Source organism: Caloenas nicobarica, chromosome 7 (assembly GCF_036013445.1).
Source record: "Caloenas nicobarica isolate bCalNic1 chromosome 7, bCalNic1.hap1, whole genome shotgun sequence".
NCBI lineage: Eukaryota > Metazoa > Chordata > Aves > Columbiformes > Columbidae > Caloenas > Caloenas nicobarica.
In genome coordinates this window covers 25,753,745-25,771,854 of record NC_088251.1, presented here as the reverse complement: position 1 = coordinate 25,771,854, position 18,110 = coordinate 25,753,745, and the positions used below count along the sequence as shown (strand labels likewise).

The window sequence follows — 18,110 nt, the reverse complement described above, 5'->3', positions numbered from 1 at the left end:
AGCCTACATTCTACATCATGTAAAAGCATAACTAAAAGGTGAAGAAAAATAACAATATATTCCTTCAGCTTGACAATTGACCTTGTTTTCTTGCTACACAGCTTTTTATCAGATTTTAGGATAAGCTGAGATTTGTGCCATAAAGAAACCTGCTAACAGCCAGTTTTGATGCTAAAACCAGTGAATTCATGCTTGACTGGAAAAGGAGAAAAAGGAGCACAGACAAAGTAGTCTGATACATTCTTCCTTTTCCTTCATGCTGAAGGTTTCTCTCTGCAATTAAGTACAGACAGGAGAAGAGACTGACCTTTTTCAAGAGCATTATCATGTTTCTTTCAAGCTCATAGAAACAATCCAAATGAAGAAGTTATACAGCTTCTTTCATAACAGAAAAGGATTTCCTGAATGCTGAGAATCAACAACAAATATGCAGATCCTGGTCATTAAATAGATTGATTGGCTTCAAACAGCTTTCCCAAAAGACAAAGACCACAAGACATCCATAAATAGGCACTGCACGCACACACGCTTTTTCCTACACTAAATGCCAAATCTAACAGTTTCCTCTTCACCCTCTCTTACATTCATTTTGGAAACCATTCCTCACTTCCCTCGTAACTAAGATGAAAAGATGAAACAGACCCCGGTTATTTAGACGTTCCTCATACGGAAACTATTACATACCTTTATACCATTCCTGACTCCTCTCACTGTATGTTCTCCATTTCACAGACACAAAGCTACCACTGACACAATCAAGCTCAGAGAGTCCAGACAAACATGAAAGTAGTTATGGATACAATGTGAACATGTGCAAGATGTATTGTGATCCACTTTTCAGATGACTCACAGCAGCTCAGCGACAATCACTGTCCATGCCACACAAATTTACCTAAACTCCAGCCTTCAGTCTATGCTTCTTAGGAGATCAAACTTATGTCTAAACTATTTGCATTTTCCAATACATAAGTAATCACAGGTTACAGTTTGCCTTTTAATAACATACCTAAATACTGGATTTAATCCTTGTCAGCACTGAATAGCATCCAGACATTATTTCACAAAGTATCTTTTTAAACACAAATATCTGGGGAATCCTAAATGCTAACAGTCTTGCATACATGAGTACCTATCTTTCCACATGAGCAATAAAAGCATCCATCGTTGCTTCATTGCCTGCAGAGTGGCTTTTTGTCACTTTGCCTTACGTATTTTTCAGTAGATTTGTTATTAACTGAAGTACTGCTGCTAAACCTCTTAAGTTTTAGTTAGGACCAAATAACTCAGTTTGATACAGCTTTACTGTAAAGGACAAAAACAAGTTGTGAGGCTGCTCATCACCTGGTTCATCTCAGAAGAGCTCAGATTTTAATGACAACAGAGGTTCTACATCATGAAGGTTCCTGAAGCTTCACAACATAAGTCCTGCTGACTTCGGTTCTTATATACCATGCAACTAAAACTAAATTTAAAAGAAGGATCACCTTCAAAGTTATGCACTGATTATACAATGTCATGTCTTTTTCAGATTTAAAAACATCTCTATTCCTGAAAGAGCAGGACAGACACAAGCAATAAGAGGAACACTTCATGAAACAACATCAACAAGAATTATGCTTAAGCTCTGAGAATTCAAAGCAATACAATAAAAAGAAATCACGTACAGAACAAGCAGGCCCAATCTAAAGTAGCAGATTGCGTGACTGTCTTAAATGATAAAGCCCTACTTTTCCCCTTAAATTAAGTCATTCTTGTTGGAGATTAGTCTAAAGCATAAGCCTTGAATGACCTCACTAGACTTGTTATTTCACGCACTTGAGAAAAAGGAAAATAATTTGGTCTTGCCTGGAAGTGGAAGGGCAAATCTACAAGAAAGAAAAATAAAAACTACTACAGTACGTAGCACTGTTGATCAAAAGCATGTAAGAAATTCCCAACCTATCATCATTCACGAAAATAAAGTTCATCTACAACACATTGTGTGTCCTGAGACAGCTCCATCCACAGCAGTTTCCTCTCCTGCTTGTTGTTTGCTCTTTCCTGTCTGGCTTCTAGATAAGTTCTGGGAAAACAGATGCAAGGATGACTTTCAAGTAACAGGAATTTTTTTAAGTAAGAAAAAAAATGTTAGCGCTAATAATTTTCATCCACTAAGTAATAACTTGAATAAATCCTAAGCCTGTTTGTCAATATTAACAAACAGATGGCAAAACAAATCAATACAACAATGTGGAAATTCTATGGAGGAAACAAAACCATCATATATCTGAAGCAAATAAGCTACCAAGAGCTTTACGTACATTACTGATGGGTGCTATGAGCTTTTAAAAAAAGAAAAAAATCCAAGCTTTCAAATTTACTTCACTGTACAAACAGGAATTTAACAGCCACACATTAACTGGCATCCAAAAGAATCTTTTGAAAATAGTGCGAGGGCTCCCTCTTCTGACAACGCTTTGGACAACTGTAAAACTGGTCAGCCTGTACATGTCAGGGTACATTGTTTTGGAAAAAAATGCTGGCTTGCATACATGATATTTATTTCCCATTAGTTAAGAAACCTGAAAGTATTTTAGTCTTAAAGGAAAATAAACTTAAGTCCAAGAAGCTGGTAATTACTGTTATTAGAAGCAGACTGATCTGAATCTTACAAGCAGGATTTTAAAATAATGCATATTTTGACTGTGTAACTTGGAAGAAAACTACCTGAAATAGGAAAAACAGTGCAAGACTGATATGAAAGCATTTACACATATTAATAGATAACGTAAGCTGTGTCCAGAATCAAAAGATAAAATAACAAATGGTACTTTATAATTTACCAAGCATAGACCTATTGAAGTAATATCTGAAGACAGTGGCCTCAAACCATTAAAATAGACACTGGTGAACCCAGCTCCCTTCTAAATCAGACCATAGAATTCCTGGTTAAGAATGTATTGGAAGTCACTAGTGCGCATGAACAGAAATGGATATTTAAGGATCATAGATTCTCTTCTAATCTTTTTCTTCTAATATATATTTGTGACTATTTTTCCTTCTGTTGAGCTGCTGCCTCTCCTTTTGGGCTGATGACTCGAGCCAGCTTTCCTTTCAACCAATCCTCTCAACTTCTACTGAGCAAATATCACCTGAAACAGTTCCCCTGTTCCCTCAAAATCATAAGATAAACAAGAGGATACACGAGCCAACGGTAAGCCCTTAATCGTTAACTCCCAAATACAGTAACTTCAAAAGCTATGCTTCACTACAGCCAGTATATTTAGGTCATTTCCACAGAGGATCCCAACTTTTCACTCAACAGCTGCTCACTTAAGCAGAGTGCAAACAGTCTTTGAAAGCAGATGCCTTGTTAATTTTAGAAAACTTGAAAAACTCTCACACCCCTTAATAACAGAAAAAATTCAAAATCTCTCTAAAGACGTATCCCTCTCCACATGTTCTGCTCACTAAACTCAGTATGTTCAATAAACAAAGACAAGGTAAAATTTTGCTCCTATGGTCTACAAGGAGCCACTGGCTTAGAGTGCTTCACTGTTCCTTATTTAATTTACTGCTGCACTCTCTTCACCTCAGTCTAAAATGTATGTTTTGAAACAGCTCCCCTCCCTTCATCTGGGAACCTCACAATAGATCATCATTCCCAGGTGACAGAAACTGCCTTTTCACCCTCAGAGAAAGATTGATGCCCAATCCATAGTTTATTTCCCTATTGTTCCTCTTTTCTCTGCAGAGACCTGGTATTACTTACTCTCCCTGGCTGATGAGCTTTGCATCCAGTCACCCACAGTTTCTGAACTCCCAGATGCACAACATGAACACATCAGGACAAGTTCACTTGTGTTTGTAGCAATATGATGCAGATCTGGTACGTTTCTGAGTCAGATTTTTAAGTAAACAGTTTGCTTTCTAATAACTTAAATACGTATTCTTTAATAACACGAGATTGAATAGTTGAAGAGGCCAAGTTAATTTCAGTTAGTACAAGAGTCAACATGCGCAAAGAGGCCGAATGTTCACAGGCTCTACCATCCAGCCATGACAGCCCAAAAACCAGAGAGACCCCAGAGAAACACAGATCGCATCTCCCAAGAGAAGGGAGCACTACATTGGCAAGATGGGCGAACGCAGTAGCTCTAATGGCTGGCAAATATGATACCACCTGTATTTTTACAGGTATCTTCTGTCAAATAACAACAATACTGTGCTGCATGCAAAACAAAACTCCTTCTGTAAAAAAAGTCCCTATACGCAATGGAAATAGGCAATAGAAAGAATGGTTGCTCTGATCACATGAATCAAGCAGACATCTATTTTAAACATACATAACTAACAAAAATAATTTCAAATCAAACGTAGTTTCCCACTGAACCTTAATACAGCTTAGCAAGCCCCTCGCAAGAAAATAAGCACACGTGTTATAAAAGCACGTCTGAGCTGGTGGAAGAAAAATACGACAATTTCTATTGCATCTAATTTAATCTCCCATACTGCTTTAATTAGCATGGTTTCTGATCATCAGTCAGGATGTATATTAATAATAGTCCAACCCTGCATTTTCCACCTGCTATTCATTTTTCTTTTCCATCCTCTTCCAGGAAAGTAACATAAAGTCATAAAAAACACTCCAGTCTTTCAAAGTATCTACAGTTTAAATTAATCATCTCAGCATACCACAAAATTGTACCACTGGACCAGCAAAGCACAGTCTATACAAACACCACTGTAATATAACATTAAAGTTGTTTGAAAAAGGAAAAAAAGAGCAACACTTCTTAAAATAAGAAATCATCACACTGGAAATACTAACACAATTTACTAATACATCTGATTTTCATAACACAAAAAAATCATTTCTCATCTTACCTTCAGTAACCTCAGTTATTACTGCAGCACACAAACTACCTGCTTACGATTTAAAATGAATACAGCTTATAAAGTATAATTATCATTTCATCTGAAGTTACCAGCCAAATAACTGTCCACATAGATTATGACTATAAAACCTTTACTCTTGAAAACGGAAATAAAGCCAAAAGCATTGAGACAGAGTCAAAGCAGTCACCTATATTTTACTGTTCTTCCTGTTTTAAATCAACTTGGTTTACCTTCTCACAGAAGTCGGTAAGAGCTGTGAAATCCCATTTCTTGGAATAAGCAACATTGTATCTCAGTATAGCCTCCTAGGGAAAGAGCACAACAAAATAAAACTTAGAGATGGTTATTAACAAAAGAAAAACGATTTTCTGAAATTTCCTTTTTGAAGGAACAGTACCATCTAGTGGCTAAAACCTGTCATAGAGTCTACCAAAACCCATTAAACTATTAATATGGTGCAACTCCATAATACTGAATCTTCTGGTTTAGGTTTAGCATTGAATAAGCTTTAGTCCACACGTTTTTCCTCCTCGCACAAAATAAAACAAGGCATGCTTGGATCTACCTACAACACACAACAAACATTCCCCACCTCATGCTTGCTCTCTTTAAAAATACCAAAAAAGTGTCCCTCAGCAATATAGCAGTTTTACCAGTTTAGGAATTTAAAGAATGAGAACTACAATAAAATTAAATAGGTCTGTTACAAGAACCAGTACCTTTAAAAATACTCAAGAAAAAATACCAAATATAATACTACTATCAAGAGAATTTTCATTAGTTGCTGGGAGAGCACTATTTATTTGTTTAAAGTTTAGCTGTAGTTTTTGCATCCTCTCATTTCCCTGCCTTTCAGGTATAATCTAAATGATATTATTCTTATAGAAACATAATAGCAATTCTAAGTTGCTCCAAATCACAATTCATTAAAAGCCAGAGAACTATAAGAGTTATCAACAGAGCATTAGTCTCCAAAATGTACAGGTATTTTTTCAGCAGGTTGAATTGTTGCAATTTTAGTAGACTACACTGGTGTGAACAGTTACTGTTTCAAACTCTCTCACCCATGCATCACCCTACATGCTACATCTACCACAAACTAGTACACATCACTGGATTAACACAGTTTTGTTTAAACTAACAAGAGACAATTCATTTTAATAATACCTAATAAATTCAATAGTAACACTTAAGACCCATTAATTAGGACCCTTAATCCACCATGGAATCCCTTGAACAGCACAGATTTTTTTTTTTTAATTTAAACAAATAGGACCCAGCCAGAATCATTAACAGCCTGAATCTACTTACATGTATATAGATTTGATTTCAAATTGACAAGCTTACCTTCAAATCATGTGAACAAGTAAATTTGTTAAGTAAGGCAGTTTGGATTAGTTCCCATCGACTTCCAGCAGTTCTATCTCCATTCTTTAAAACAAAAGTCCCAAATAAAGTCAGATTAAGTTATTCAAAACTTACGCAAAAAAACATGTTTACTAATAATTGTCTTCCTTGACACATTTTATAAAGTTTGCTTTATTTGTGAAGTTTTTAAAAAATAAACTACATTTTTTGAGTAACTGTAAAGTACTTCTGCAATTTCTAGTTCAATGCATTTTACGCCCTTAAGAGTTCCTTTTTAATGGAAGCACTCACAAAATTCATAAAGAGCTCTTTTTCGCATATGCAACACTCTTCCTCATGCCACCTCAAGAAGAACAATGTTCAGTACATTCCTCATGAAGAAAGTGGATTTCACAGATAAAAAATGACCACAGTTCATAAAATCTGGAACTCAAAAATATAAACTGAACTAACTTTATAAAAATGTGATATTAAGAACATTAAGGGCACAGACCATAAAAGCACATTGCTATCGCTGACTCTTGCATCAACCCAAACTTAAGACATCCTGTAATATTTTTCCTCAACAAAAAGTCTTATTGCCCATTGCAAGCAACAATGATATTTCTTATGAGACTACCACAAGGGCAGAGACAAGTCAACTTGCTCAACTGGCAACAAAGATCTTATCAACACTTGGTCTTTGAAACATCAATGAAATCCATTTTGTATATTATCTATAAAACTGATAAATGAAAAGACAGAGTATTTCCTAAAGGCTATAAAAATTCTCAGTTCCAGATTTAAGTATTAATAATCTTTACACAGTTTTCGCTACAGAACACACTTGCTCATTCTATTCACCACAACCTAAAGTATTTCAGTGAGTATGTTTAAGTAAGTCTCGAGCAGTGATAAGAAATACCAGTTCAACAAACCATGAAAGGCCAATTCTAACCTCTCGGCCACTGAATTGTAACTGACTGCTGTTCTGCTGAAACAATCTATCAGCAATATCCGACAGGATTTTATAATCAGAATGTGGCTACATATTCATTTACATCTGTTGGCATCCCAAATTGCTTCACAAGAAAAAATATATAACATAGAAATACGTAAGTATAGAAATACATACACCCTCAAATCAATGGCTAGGTAAAATAATTACTAGGAAACAAAAAATAATCTTCTGCTCTGCCTGAAGTGTCATGACCCAGAATCCAGCTTTTCAGAGCAAGCATGTTCACCTGTTTGATTTTCCAATTCCATACACACAGTTTGCCAACTGAGTAAATGCAGTAAACTGAAAACTCATCTACCTGTAAACAAACTTATTTGATTACACAACTGTAAATACTTTATCTTACCTCATCCTCTACAGGGTACAAATTTTGTTCTGAGCAGGGCATTTTAACATGTTTGTTGTCCCACAAATCTTTGTATTGACTTGGAAAAGGTTTAGGCACCTCTCCTTCTCTCAGAAGATCTACCTGCAACACAGAAGGAGAGGGAAAAACAGCTCAGACTCTACTTTCAAGTTTTTAAATGGACGAAATAAAAAGTAAACAAAAAGATAGTTAAGAAAAGCTCTAATTTATAGCCACTCTTCTTGGAAAGAGCACAGCTACAAACTGACCACATGATGGATACTAAGAAAAAAAATCCACCTGTTACTCTGTTACTCTCAGGTTATACTTGGTGAAAATAACACCATCTTAGCATTTGACCTCTTGAAACACACTGAAATAAACGTAATACATGCAATTATTTAATGTCCAATTATCAGCTAAAGACTTCCCCATTTATGAATATAGGTATCTACATAGTTTCATCCAGATATTTTCAAAATATAGTTTCAGATGTAACCACAGTCATGTGCAGAAATAACATTTTTTAACCTAACAGTGAAGAAGATTAGAAATCATTATAGATAAAGCAATATTTCAAGTTTACTCCACAGAATATCAGAAATGTAAAAATAAATAACACAATGTTCTTAAAAACTTAACCTGCTATATGCCTTTCTGGCAGCACTGATTCTCTCAGAGCTTGTATTTAAACTTAATTGGGTTTTCTTTTGTTTGGGATTTACCCATGACCCTACAAGTTTCTGGTCACGTGTTTTATTTCAACAACAATTTGACTGAATAGTACACCAAAAGATTAAAGACAGATATATCACATTTGATCTAAAATGCAGTGCTAAAATTGCCAGAAACTCCTCTTCATTGTCTTTATATCTTTAATAGTTTGACTCTGTTGTGTATCTTGAACCCAAACCAAAATATTCATAAAATACCATGAAAATGTTGAAGTACAAATTTCACTTGCAGATGTATTTAAATTCCTTCAGTTTACAACCCAGATAAGCAAGCTCACACCCACTTACGCAAAAAAAAATACTTGTCTCTAATAAGCCAGAGGCAGTGAAAACCGTAATTATATTTCTTCTGGGTCTTAATATCCTAATTCTGTGTATCAGAGAAGTCAATTTTCAGGAAAACCAGTTGCTTCAGTCTGCTCACAAGCAATGGCAAAGAAAGATTTCCATGGCCTGCTAATAGTATAAAACTAACATTTGGCATTTCATACTATTGAATAATTCAGTAAGACATTTGATTTCAGGTAATACACTGAATTATCGTACTCTGATGGTCACTGTGTGATTGGCTGAGGGTCGCAGATGAGGAAGACGGGCCCCACACGTTGGCATTCTCCTCATCTCTTCAATTGGTGTCCCAAACCATTTCTTATTAGTTGGAAGAGGAGGTGGCACATATTTAGGAATCTTCCTTCCTGGCCTCTGGGTTTTAAATTCACACTTTTCTTTCCTGCTGTTAAAATAAAATACATTTAAACATTTTATTTTCACTGAAAAATCTGGTAGGCAAATACATCAACTTCCACTCTAGGGTTACATTTGTAACAGAGTCAGTTTATTTGCTAGTCTTTGCTGTGGCCCCGGGCAAAAGCTTAATTTGGGGAAATCCCCCACCACCAAAGTCCTCCTCCTCTCCAGCACACACAAGTACATGATATCTACCAAAACACTCTACAGGCTGACAAACACCTTCACAGAACCGCAGCGGATTAGCGAGGTCGGGTTTTCCTCTGCAGAGACATGGTCTTTCCCAACAGGAACCGTTTATCCAGGGACAGCAGACTCATTGGTCTACATTTGTCAGGATACCCTCTACAGCCCCTTCTCAACTGCTAGAAAGCAAACACGTATGCATGCACACATGCACATACTCCTTCTCCAAACTAAAAACAAACAAAAAAAACCCCAACACACACACAACACAAACAAAAAAAACCCAACACACACACAAAAACAACGACCAAAAAAACCACCACCAACAAAACAAACAAACAAAAAATCCCACAAACTTCTTAATCATCCTTTCTCACTAGGGTTGTATTTTTCATGCTAGGCATACAATTCTTTCCATGGAAATAAAAATTTAAAAGTAACCCAAAAAAGATTTGCAAAATTTAAATATATGCAAGAGCAGATAAAATAATCCTCTTCAATGATCCAAGGTATTTGCATGGATCTGAGATATTTTGGGAAAGAAAAAACTGAACCTGCTGTATGTTTGATGTAACACACCAGATGTTTCTCCTGCAAGAGAAAGTTCTCAGAGTAAAATGCAAAACAATTAAAAGCCTACAATTTGAGGTACTGCTTAGACCTCTAAATTCCCCTTGGTGAACTTATTCCATCCTTGGATAACGATGCTGTCCAACCCATTCGCTGTGTCTGTGCAAGTGCCAGTACCCTCCAGCCTGGCTGATCACACACACACGGCAGCCGCGCAGGCAGGCGCTGGGCCCAAGCACACTGTGCTCAGTGGAGCACCAAAGGACAGCACCGGCACTGACGACCAAAACCTGTTTGATACGCTACTGCTTCTGCTTCTTTCCTTGCAAGTTAAGATCTGAGCCACCCTGTTATCTGCTGTAAACCTGGTCTGACAAAAACCAGGAGGAAAGGTTTAAGATTTTCTAATTCCCCTTTTAAGCACTACAGACAATACTATTATTTTGCCTGGCACTGAGGTTTACAGTCTTCACATCTTGTTGTGGCCCCCAAAAATAAATAATGATGACGACAATAATAATAATAATATCTTTACAGCCTCATACTCTACCTTGCTAATAATTCTGTAAAGCACTGCTAGGATTCCCATCTAGCCACACAGCAAAACTTTTGCATGTTTCCCTTCTCAAACATGGATTTATTTTAACACACCATGCTCTAGCACTGACAATTTTTAGCAAATTCTTCATCCATCTATTCTTCCTAAGAACTATCTTATTTTGTTTTCCAAATCCACTCTCAGCCTACTCATCTCAAGCTTTCCTAAATGCAAGCTCCTGCTGCTAGTCAGCCACCCTCTGTCACCCTCCTCTTCCTTGAAAGGCTGAAGGGTTTGTGCTGCTCCTCACATCCAGAACAGACCGCCCAGGAAAGATGCGCAAAACTACTTTCTTGCCCTACTGTAAAGACTTGAGTCTACAGAGATAATTACTTATTACACCAGCACACAGAGACCTCCTGTTTCTGCTTACTCCTTTGCTGTTTATTCACTTTCTCAGCTCCCACTGAAATCTAAGCTCTTCAGAGCAGAGATTATCCTTTTGTCCTTACACAACAGCTGGCATAGGGAGTCCTGGGTCATGCTCGGGGCCTCTATTCCCATTGCTGTAGTGTGCAATCACCAGTCCTTCTCTCTCCCAGGTTATGAATAAAGCCAAAAACAACAACAATCCCCCACACTCACACACATCTCTACAACTGCTTTCAAAAGTGACATTTTTCATGTCTATTTCAATCAAAGCATCAGTTGCACTGATGCTTTAACAAAATAGGTTCAGTATTTTGACAGATGAAACTGGAAAAAAACACACCACACAAAAACACACACACGACAAGAAAACATAAGTTTCCTCATGTATTCTGAATGAAATAATTAATGCTAGAGCTACACTCCATAAAGCACTCCTGTACCACCTCACATTTTCAGGCATTAAAAATCCCATGCTCTTAAATAACTTATTAGATAATGAAAATTTACTTCTTACAGTTTCTCTAATTCCCAATTTCAACAGATCTCCAATGATTTTAAAATTGCACTGAACAAACATATCCTTTAAAAAAACCCACAAGTAGTCCCATTAAAAATATTATATTGAAGTTGTCTTTGTGTCTTAACACACATTTTGTAAAACTCTTTATACAATCCAGCCTCCGAAGTGCTATCACCAAAGTGGAAATTTTCAAGCATGAAAAAACAGATGAAGAGGCAGACAGAATGCTACCTTTTCTCCTCAATTTTAGGTATCCTCATGAAGTGAGAAGTGATTTTGGAGTCTCTCTTCACACTCTGTTTTGCACCTTTGCATTCTGATGATGGAGCAGGAGAGATCCCAGATGACTTTGTATGCAGACCATCCTCTTTAACAGAATTATCTGTTTCTTCAAAGCTTTCACAGCCCTTGGCAGAAAAACGTGATTTTCTTGACTCCAGTTCAGCATTCCCATATTGAATTCTGAAACATTTGTTCATGGATTTTGACACATTAACCTCCTCTCGCTCATCAAAAAAAGGACTCGTTTCTTCATCAGCCTCTGACCCATGGCAGCTGTTTTTAGAATTATCTACATCCATTGGTGACTCTGGTTCACTTTCTTTCTCAAAAGCAGGTGAATCCCCTGAACTGCTCTGACATTTGCTCAGTTTCCCAGGACCTCCAAGATCAGATACACAAGCATCACAACTAGTATCTGACAGTGGACTTTCTGGAACAACATCCCCTTCTACTTGTTCACCCGCTAAACAGACAGAATTGCAACTCTTCAGCTTTTGTGAATTGCTTGAAGCCACTTGTCCATCTGTCTCAGTGTCTTTTGAAGAAAGTTTTGTATTTCCCATTTTCAAAGACCTGCCAGATGATAATTTCCTCTCAACCCAATTGTCACTGCTTTCTTCACAGCTTCTCTGAGCCTGCTTGCCAGTCTTGTGCATCTGATCGAAGTTGGCATTTTCAAAGAGGTGTCCAGACTGCGTCCCCTTCACAGGCTCTGTGCCTGAGACTGGATCTTTGTCCCCAGCCTCCCAGTTATACATGCTGCCTGTCTGAGGCAAACTTACATGCTTTGCACTAACTTCCACAGATATTTTTGAATAATTTTGCTGGCAAACATTCTCTAGCTTTTTCACATCATGCTCACAAAAGTTCTCTTTTTTAACAGAAGTCATCTTGGGATTTGCTTCAGTATTGTTATTAATTTTGCTGTGTAAGCTGGGGGAGAGAAGCAAGGGAATTTATTGTCTTATTTCCAAATCAAATTTCTGTATATATATACACTTCTAAAAAAATGAATTATTATAAACATGCAATAGAAATTTTACCCATAATACTCTGTAAGTAAGCACTATCAGGATCAGCAAGGGAATGTAGCTCAGTAACAACCTATTATATTTCCATTTAAAGACTTCAACGGATGATGACCCTTGAAATGCTTACCTTAGAAATCTATTCCAGTGATTCATTATCCTTATTTTCAAATCTGAAGAGTATTAAGCTGTTACGTAGTTACTTTTTTCAGATGAAAAAAATTAGAAGTCATGATAAAGTCCTCCTTAACTTTCATTTTAATCAGTTAGATATAGTGAGCAAGGAAATAAAATGAATGGCTTTGTAGCCATTCCCTCAGAGCTAAAAATTCGTCTTTTAGAAGAGCAGGACACAGTATTCCAGAGTCTCAAAAACATCGTATTACTTCCTTTCATAAGCAGGCCATGACTTCCAAAAAACACAACACAAAAGCATAAGAGTAACATATTTTTAGAACTGGCAATAAAAAAGACACATTAAATCAATTATTTTGATGAACAAAAATGAAAGTTATGTTACTGCTGCCATCTCAATAAATGACTGTTTAAAGGTATTGACAACATCTGTTGTCAAGATAATAAATCAAATCTAACATAGTGTTCAAATTCAAATAAATTAAAATTATCATGTTAACTGCAACAGAAAGGCACATGAAGTGCTTACGTTACTAACCTGCTGCTTAAAACTGACTAGGCTGTAATCCGCCAGCAAGGCTGGAGGAGGGCATATAATAGCAATATTTTGAAGGGAATCTTAAAAATATATATATATATATATATATATATATATAAAAATAGAGAGGGGGATATATATAGATTTTTTTTTCATGCCCTCCTTAAGCTTCCTCTTAACATCTTTGCTTTACTGAAACCTGTGAGCCTGTAACTGAGCCCTGTATACTTCTGTATTAATCACTATCACAGGTTTTCCTAGTTATTTTAGCACTGCTATGGATCCCAATTTCTATTTATTAACAAACATCAATGAAAAATAAACCAGCACATTTACAATTGGAATTACAAAAAATAATATCTGATACCTCTCTACACCAGGTAGTTAAGCTCTTGGGAGTTAAATTTCAAGGCTGCCTTGCAAACATTGCTCCGGACAGACTACATCAGCAGAAAATATCAAACTGTAACTGGTGCCATTCAGCAGCAGAACTTTTATAACACCTTTCACAAATAACCTGAATGTACATTTGAGCACCTGTAAATTCTGGTACAAATTAAATTAAGTTGCACATGCTTATACTATGATCACAATGAGACGAACCAAAACAGACTTTTGTCTGTAAATTAACAACAGAACTGTTGAGTTGAATGCAGGACCAACAGCCAAAATCTGTAATGGTCATTGCCCTATGTTAAACAAAAATAAAAGCAGAGCTGTTGACTAAGAACATAGTATGATATTACAGCCAACTCGCTCTAGTGGTTGGCTGCAACTGGGAGCAGCAGTCGCACTTTGCCTTCCCTCGCTGCAAGGTCCCATCTTTTCCATTGCAGGAGCAGAAGAATTTATTCACCTACAGAGCAAGGTGCTTCAGGAAGTTAAGGCAGCAAAAAAGTTTGGTTTTGAGGGATTAAAGAGGAGGGATGGGGGACTACTTAGCTTTTTGTAGTCCAAGTCTGTCAGTTAGTGACACTCAAAAGGAAGCGTCAAGGTAAGGAAAGCTGCAGAAATGGAGTTGCCTTTTTGACAGCAGCTGGCACTGGGAACTTGTACTTTTAGTTCCCCATAGGCCCACCCAAAGAACACAACTTTTGAGTAGGAATGCTGTGCATTTTACCTTTTGGACTCAGTTGTCTTGGGTCCTTTATTCTCCAACCACGTGGTAATTGTCCGTTGCTTACAAACTGAAAAAACACAGTTCACTACATTATTAAATGAAACATGACAAAACTGCAACATGATTGCATATTAGTAAGACAACTTGTACTAGATGAAGATAAAAACACCTCATCTTTACTACAGGGAGCATAGGGAGCATCCAGACACTAATACTATTAAAACTACATGTGACGCAGTATTTAATTCATACCAGTCAGCAGCTGTAGCTTCTGTAATAACCTTTATAAATGCTAGGATTGGTGTGTGGTGTTTTTTTTTTTTCACATCCAAGATTTTTTATGGTTAAAACCATAGTGAATCTCTAGATTTAAAATAAAAGGCAACTTGAACTTTCTAGCTCCTATTATCACCTTCAATTGCCACCACTACCACCACAGTGAGACCTGAAAGACCTCTGCTGAATTTTGGAATGAACAGGCAACATGACATAACTTAATACAAGCTAACAAAACCTAACAAAAAACAACAACAAAACCACACCACCTTAAAAAAACCAAACAACTAGCACCTAGGCATCTTAGAAGACCCAGCTGAGAACCTTATTTGTATGTAGCATACTGTGAAACATGAGGCTTAATATAAAGACTGTACACATTCGAAGTGACAAGTGATGAGAAAAGGTCTTTTTCTGTTCATCTCCATCCATAAGCAATTTCTAAAGCCTATCAATTCTACTTCCCTAAACAGCAACCAAATGTGAAGGACACATTTTTTCCAGATTTACTACCAAGGATACAGCTCCAGTGAATGTCATCAGCCTTATCTTAGTAATGTTGCAGTTCAGACAACCTTTCAATAGAACAGCAGCACATGAAATAATTATGCAGAGACTCAGGAGGCAGAATAGGAAGAAAAAAACTCCAAGCAGCTATTTCACAACTTGAAAGTAATCTCAATTAGTATAAGAAAGGTTTTTTTGGTTTTGTTTTGTTGTTACTTAAAGGTAATTCTGAAAATTTGGCAACTGTCTTCAGTTTCCTTTATTTCCATTTGCCAGAAGTTACCTACCTGCCGCTGCTGACTGTGCAAGGTGTTTACTCGCTGCCTTCACTGGGTAAGTAAAATCTGTGGTTTCTCCATTGCAACAGTAGTTTTGCAGAACTTAAAAACCAGTACAGCAGATCTGGCTATTCTGATTAACAGTCACTACTGAAAGACTCAGCATTTTACTGCAAATGGGGGTTGTGTAACTTGTAGCATAAGCCACAGGACATGGTTTCATAAAAGCTCTCCCCAACATTCAAGGCCTTGAACACTTTTCCACAGCTGGTTATCAAATATCCTCATCAAAAGTAGAGAATTTCTAGAATGAAAAAAGTAATCTTCAGAAAATATTTAAGTAATTTCAAGTTCTTCTGAAACAGCACAAACAATAGTGCAAAATTGCCACTGTGTGACCAGGTCACCAGGGAGTAATGCCAAACCATATGTAGATCAAACGCACAAGGATACCTGTGCCATACTCAGCCATTCAATTCTGCATCAAATGCTCAGCTTCACCCCATTCAGACAAAAATAACAGCTTGATGGATTTCTTGAACAAAAATATTTTTATTTCTAAAGATTACCTATAAACTGAGGTACATTAGTCATTCTGTTTACCAAATTCCGCTTTCTTATATTTGAAGTGTTAACCCAAATTGCCTACAGGAAAAGGGAAAGAAGCAGACAGAAAAAAACCTGAAGAGACATGTTAAAACATGGGATGAATAAACCTCTCCAAAGGCAGCTGACTACCTCTTGAGGTATAAACTTGCATTTACGAAGGAACACTTATTTATTAACATAATAAATATAAATTATAGCAGCAGCACAGAACAAAATGGCTTTGGTCTGTATTTTCCCATCTGACTAGCCACTTAGGCCCCATAACCAATGTAACACATATCATTTTTCTTTAATACCACTAAAATCTCTTCTTGCTACAGATAAGGTGATAAAAACATAAGAGGCACAAAAAGACAACATAGGCTTGCATTCAGTGTATATAAAAAAAACCACTTTGTTGGTTTTGTTTTGGTTTAAAAGTGGTCCCTAAATTTCTATTCAAGGTTCCCCAAATCATTCTCATAAAACAAACCATTCATCAGAACGTACTACAGAGGAAAAATACTGAATTTTTACAAGATTCATACTTAACACTCTGTAGGAGTGCACACACATAACATCAAACTATTACCTACTCAAAGTTGCCTCTCAGTTACTCGTTACTGAGGTTTCACTCATCAACTGAAGACCACAGCAAATCTGTTTGTCTTTTCCATCCCTGCATACCTTTCTGTTCCTCAAATAGGTACGTTATTGTGTATTAAAATTTTGTTTTGACAGTGCTATCTCCAAATAAAAATAGTCTAAGGAAGCCATGTGGGAGCTTTTCCCACGCAGCTTTGTCACACTGTAGGAGCACCCCACATGGCCAGCAGCGCCCTGGGCCCGCAGCCACATGCCCATGTGGGTTCCTGTCATCACCCTCAGCCCTCCTCGCCATGATAGCCCAGTAGGACACCCCGCTGAACGTCATTCATTTCTCTTGCAGCAAGTATGTGTACTCGCACATACAAAACACGCTACCTTTAGCAGCTCACCCCTCACTCGGATGGTTGCACTGTAAAGTTTGTAAGGAATCGGGCACGAAGCCAGGATAACGACCGTGTACACCGCCGGGCTGGGATCCCCGGGACGCCAAGATAGAGCCAATCCCGGCCCGATGTGGCACGACAGCTCCCGGGAGGCGACGTGCGCGGCACAACCGCCTCTCTCCATTGAACGCTGTCCTCCCTTCGGCGCATAGAAGGGCAGCCGAGATGCAATAAGCAGCAGGCAGGGACACCGCAACGCGGCGGAGCCCCCGGCCGCCACCCCCCGCCAAGCCCCAGGCGCAGCCGCGGCTCCCGCGGCGCCAGCGGGGGCAGGACGGGGCGGCGGGGCCGCCGAGCAGCGCTCCGGCCCGGCGGGAGCAAGTTCGGCGCTGCCCAGGCTGTGCTGGCAAAGCCGTCCGGTCCCCCGCACCCCGAAACGGCCCAAAGGGGAGCGGGAGGGCACCCCCGGGGAGGCCCTTTCCACGCCCGGCCCTCGCCTGGCCGCCCCCTCTGCCCCGGGGGGCGCGCAGCCCCGGCCAGTACGAACCTTTGTTCCCCACGGCGCTGGCGGGGCTGCCGCCGCCGGAGCTGCTGCCCCCGGGCCCCTCCTGGCGGGGACCGAGCGGCGGCGGCCGCTCTCCGTGGAAGCCGCCGCCGGGGCTGGCGGAGCTCGGCCGGGCTCTCTTCCGAGGGGGGTCCCGCCCGCAGCCCGCACTCATCCTCGGCGGGCCCGCCTCCGCCCGCCCAGCCCGCCTCAGCCGCGCGGGCCCGCCAGCAGCCGCCGAGCCCAGGCGGCAGCCGCCCCCCGGGGACGGCGCGACGGTGCGGCGGCTCTGCCCCTCCGCATCCTCCGGCCCGCGGCGCCGGGCTCGTCCCGCCGACCGGCCCCTCGGCGGGATGCGCGGCAGGAGCTGCGGGGCCGGGGCCGACCCGCGTCCAGCGAGGGGGCCGGAGCAGCTCGCAGCAAAATGGCTCCCCCCGCGCCCGCCTCTCCCCGCTCACCATGGCGACCGCGCTCCTCCCCTGCCGGCAGCGTGCGCGCGGGCC

General features: G+C 39.3%; 1 protein-coding gene across 2 annotated transcripts in view; it reads right to left on the bottom strand.

Moving 5' to 3' along the window:
* Nucleotides 1-18,081, bottom strand: part of PARG (poly(ADP-ribose) glycohydrolase) — a 73,832-nt gene extending 55,751 nt beyond the window's left edge. Inside the window, exons 1-7 of one of the 2 annotated variants that reach the window (XM_065639077.1) lie at nt 18,066-18,081; nt 14,423-14,489; nt 11,551-12,534; nt 8,873-9,059; nt 7,593-7,715; nt 6,226-6,309; nt 5,109-5,183 (exon numbers count right to left, since the gene is read on the bottom strand). In XM_065639077.1, the coding sequence (XP_065495149.1) occupies nt 5,109-5,183; nt 6,226-6,309; nt 7,593-7,715; nt 8,873-9,059; nt 11,551-12,491 (1,410 nt within the window). In that variant the 5' untranslated portion in view covers nt 12,492-12,534; nt 14,423-14,489; nt 18,066-18,081. The other variant, XM_065639076.1, reaches the window with a different exon arrangement.
* Nucleotides 18,082-18,110: the final 29 nt, after the last annotated feature.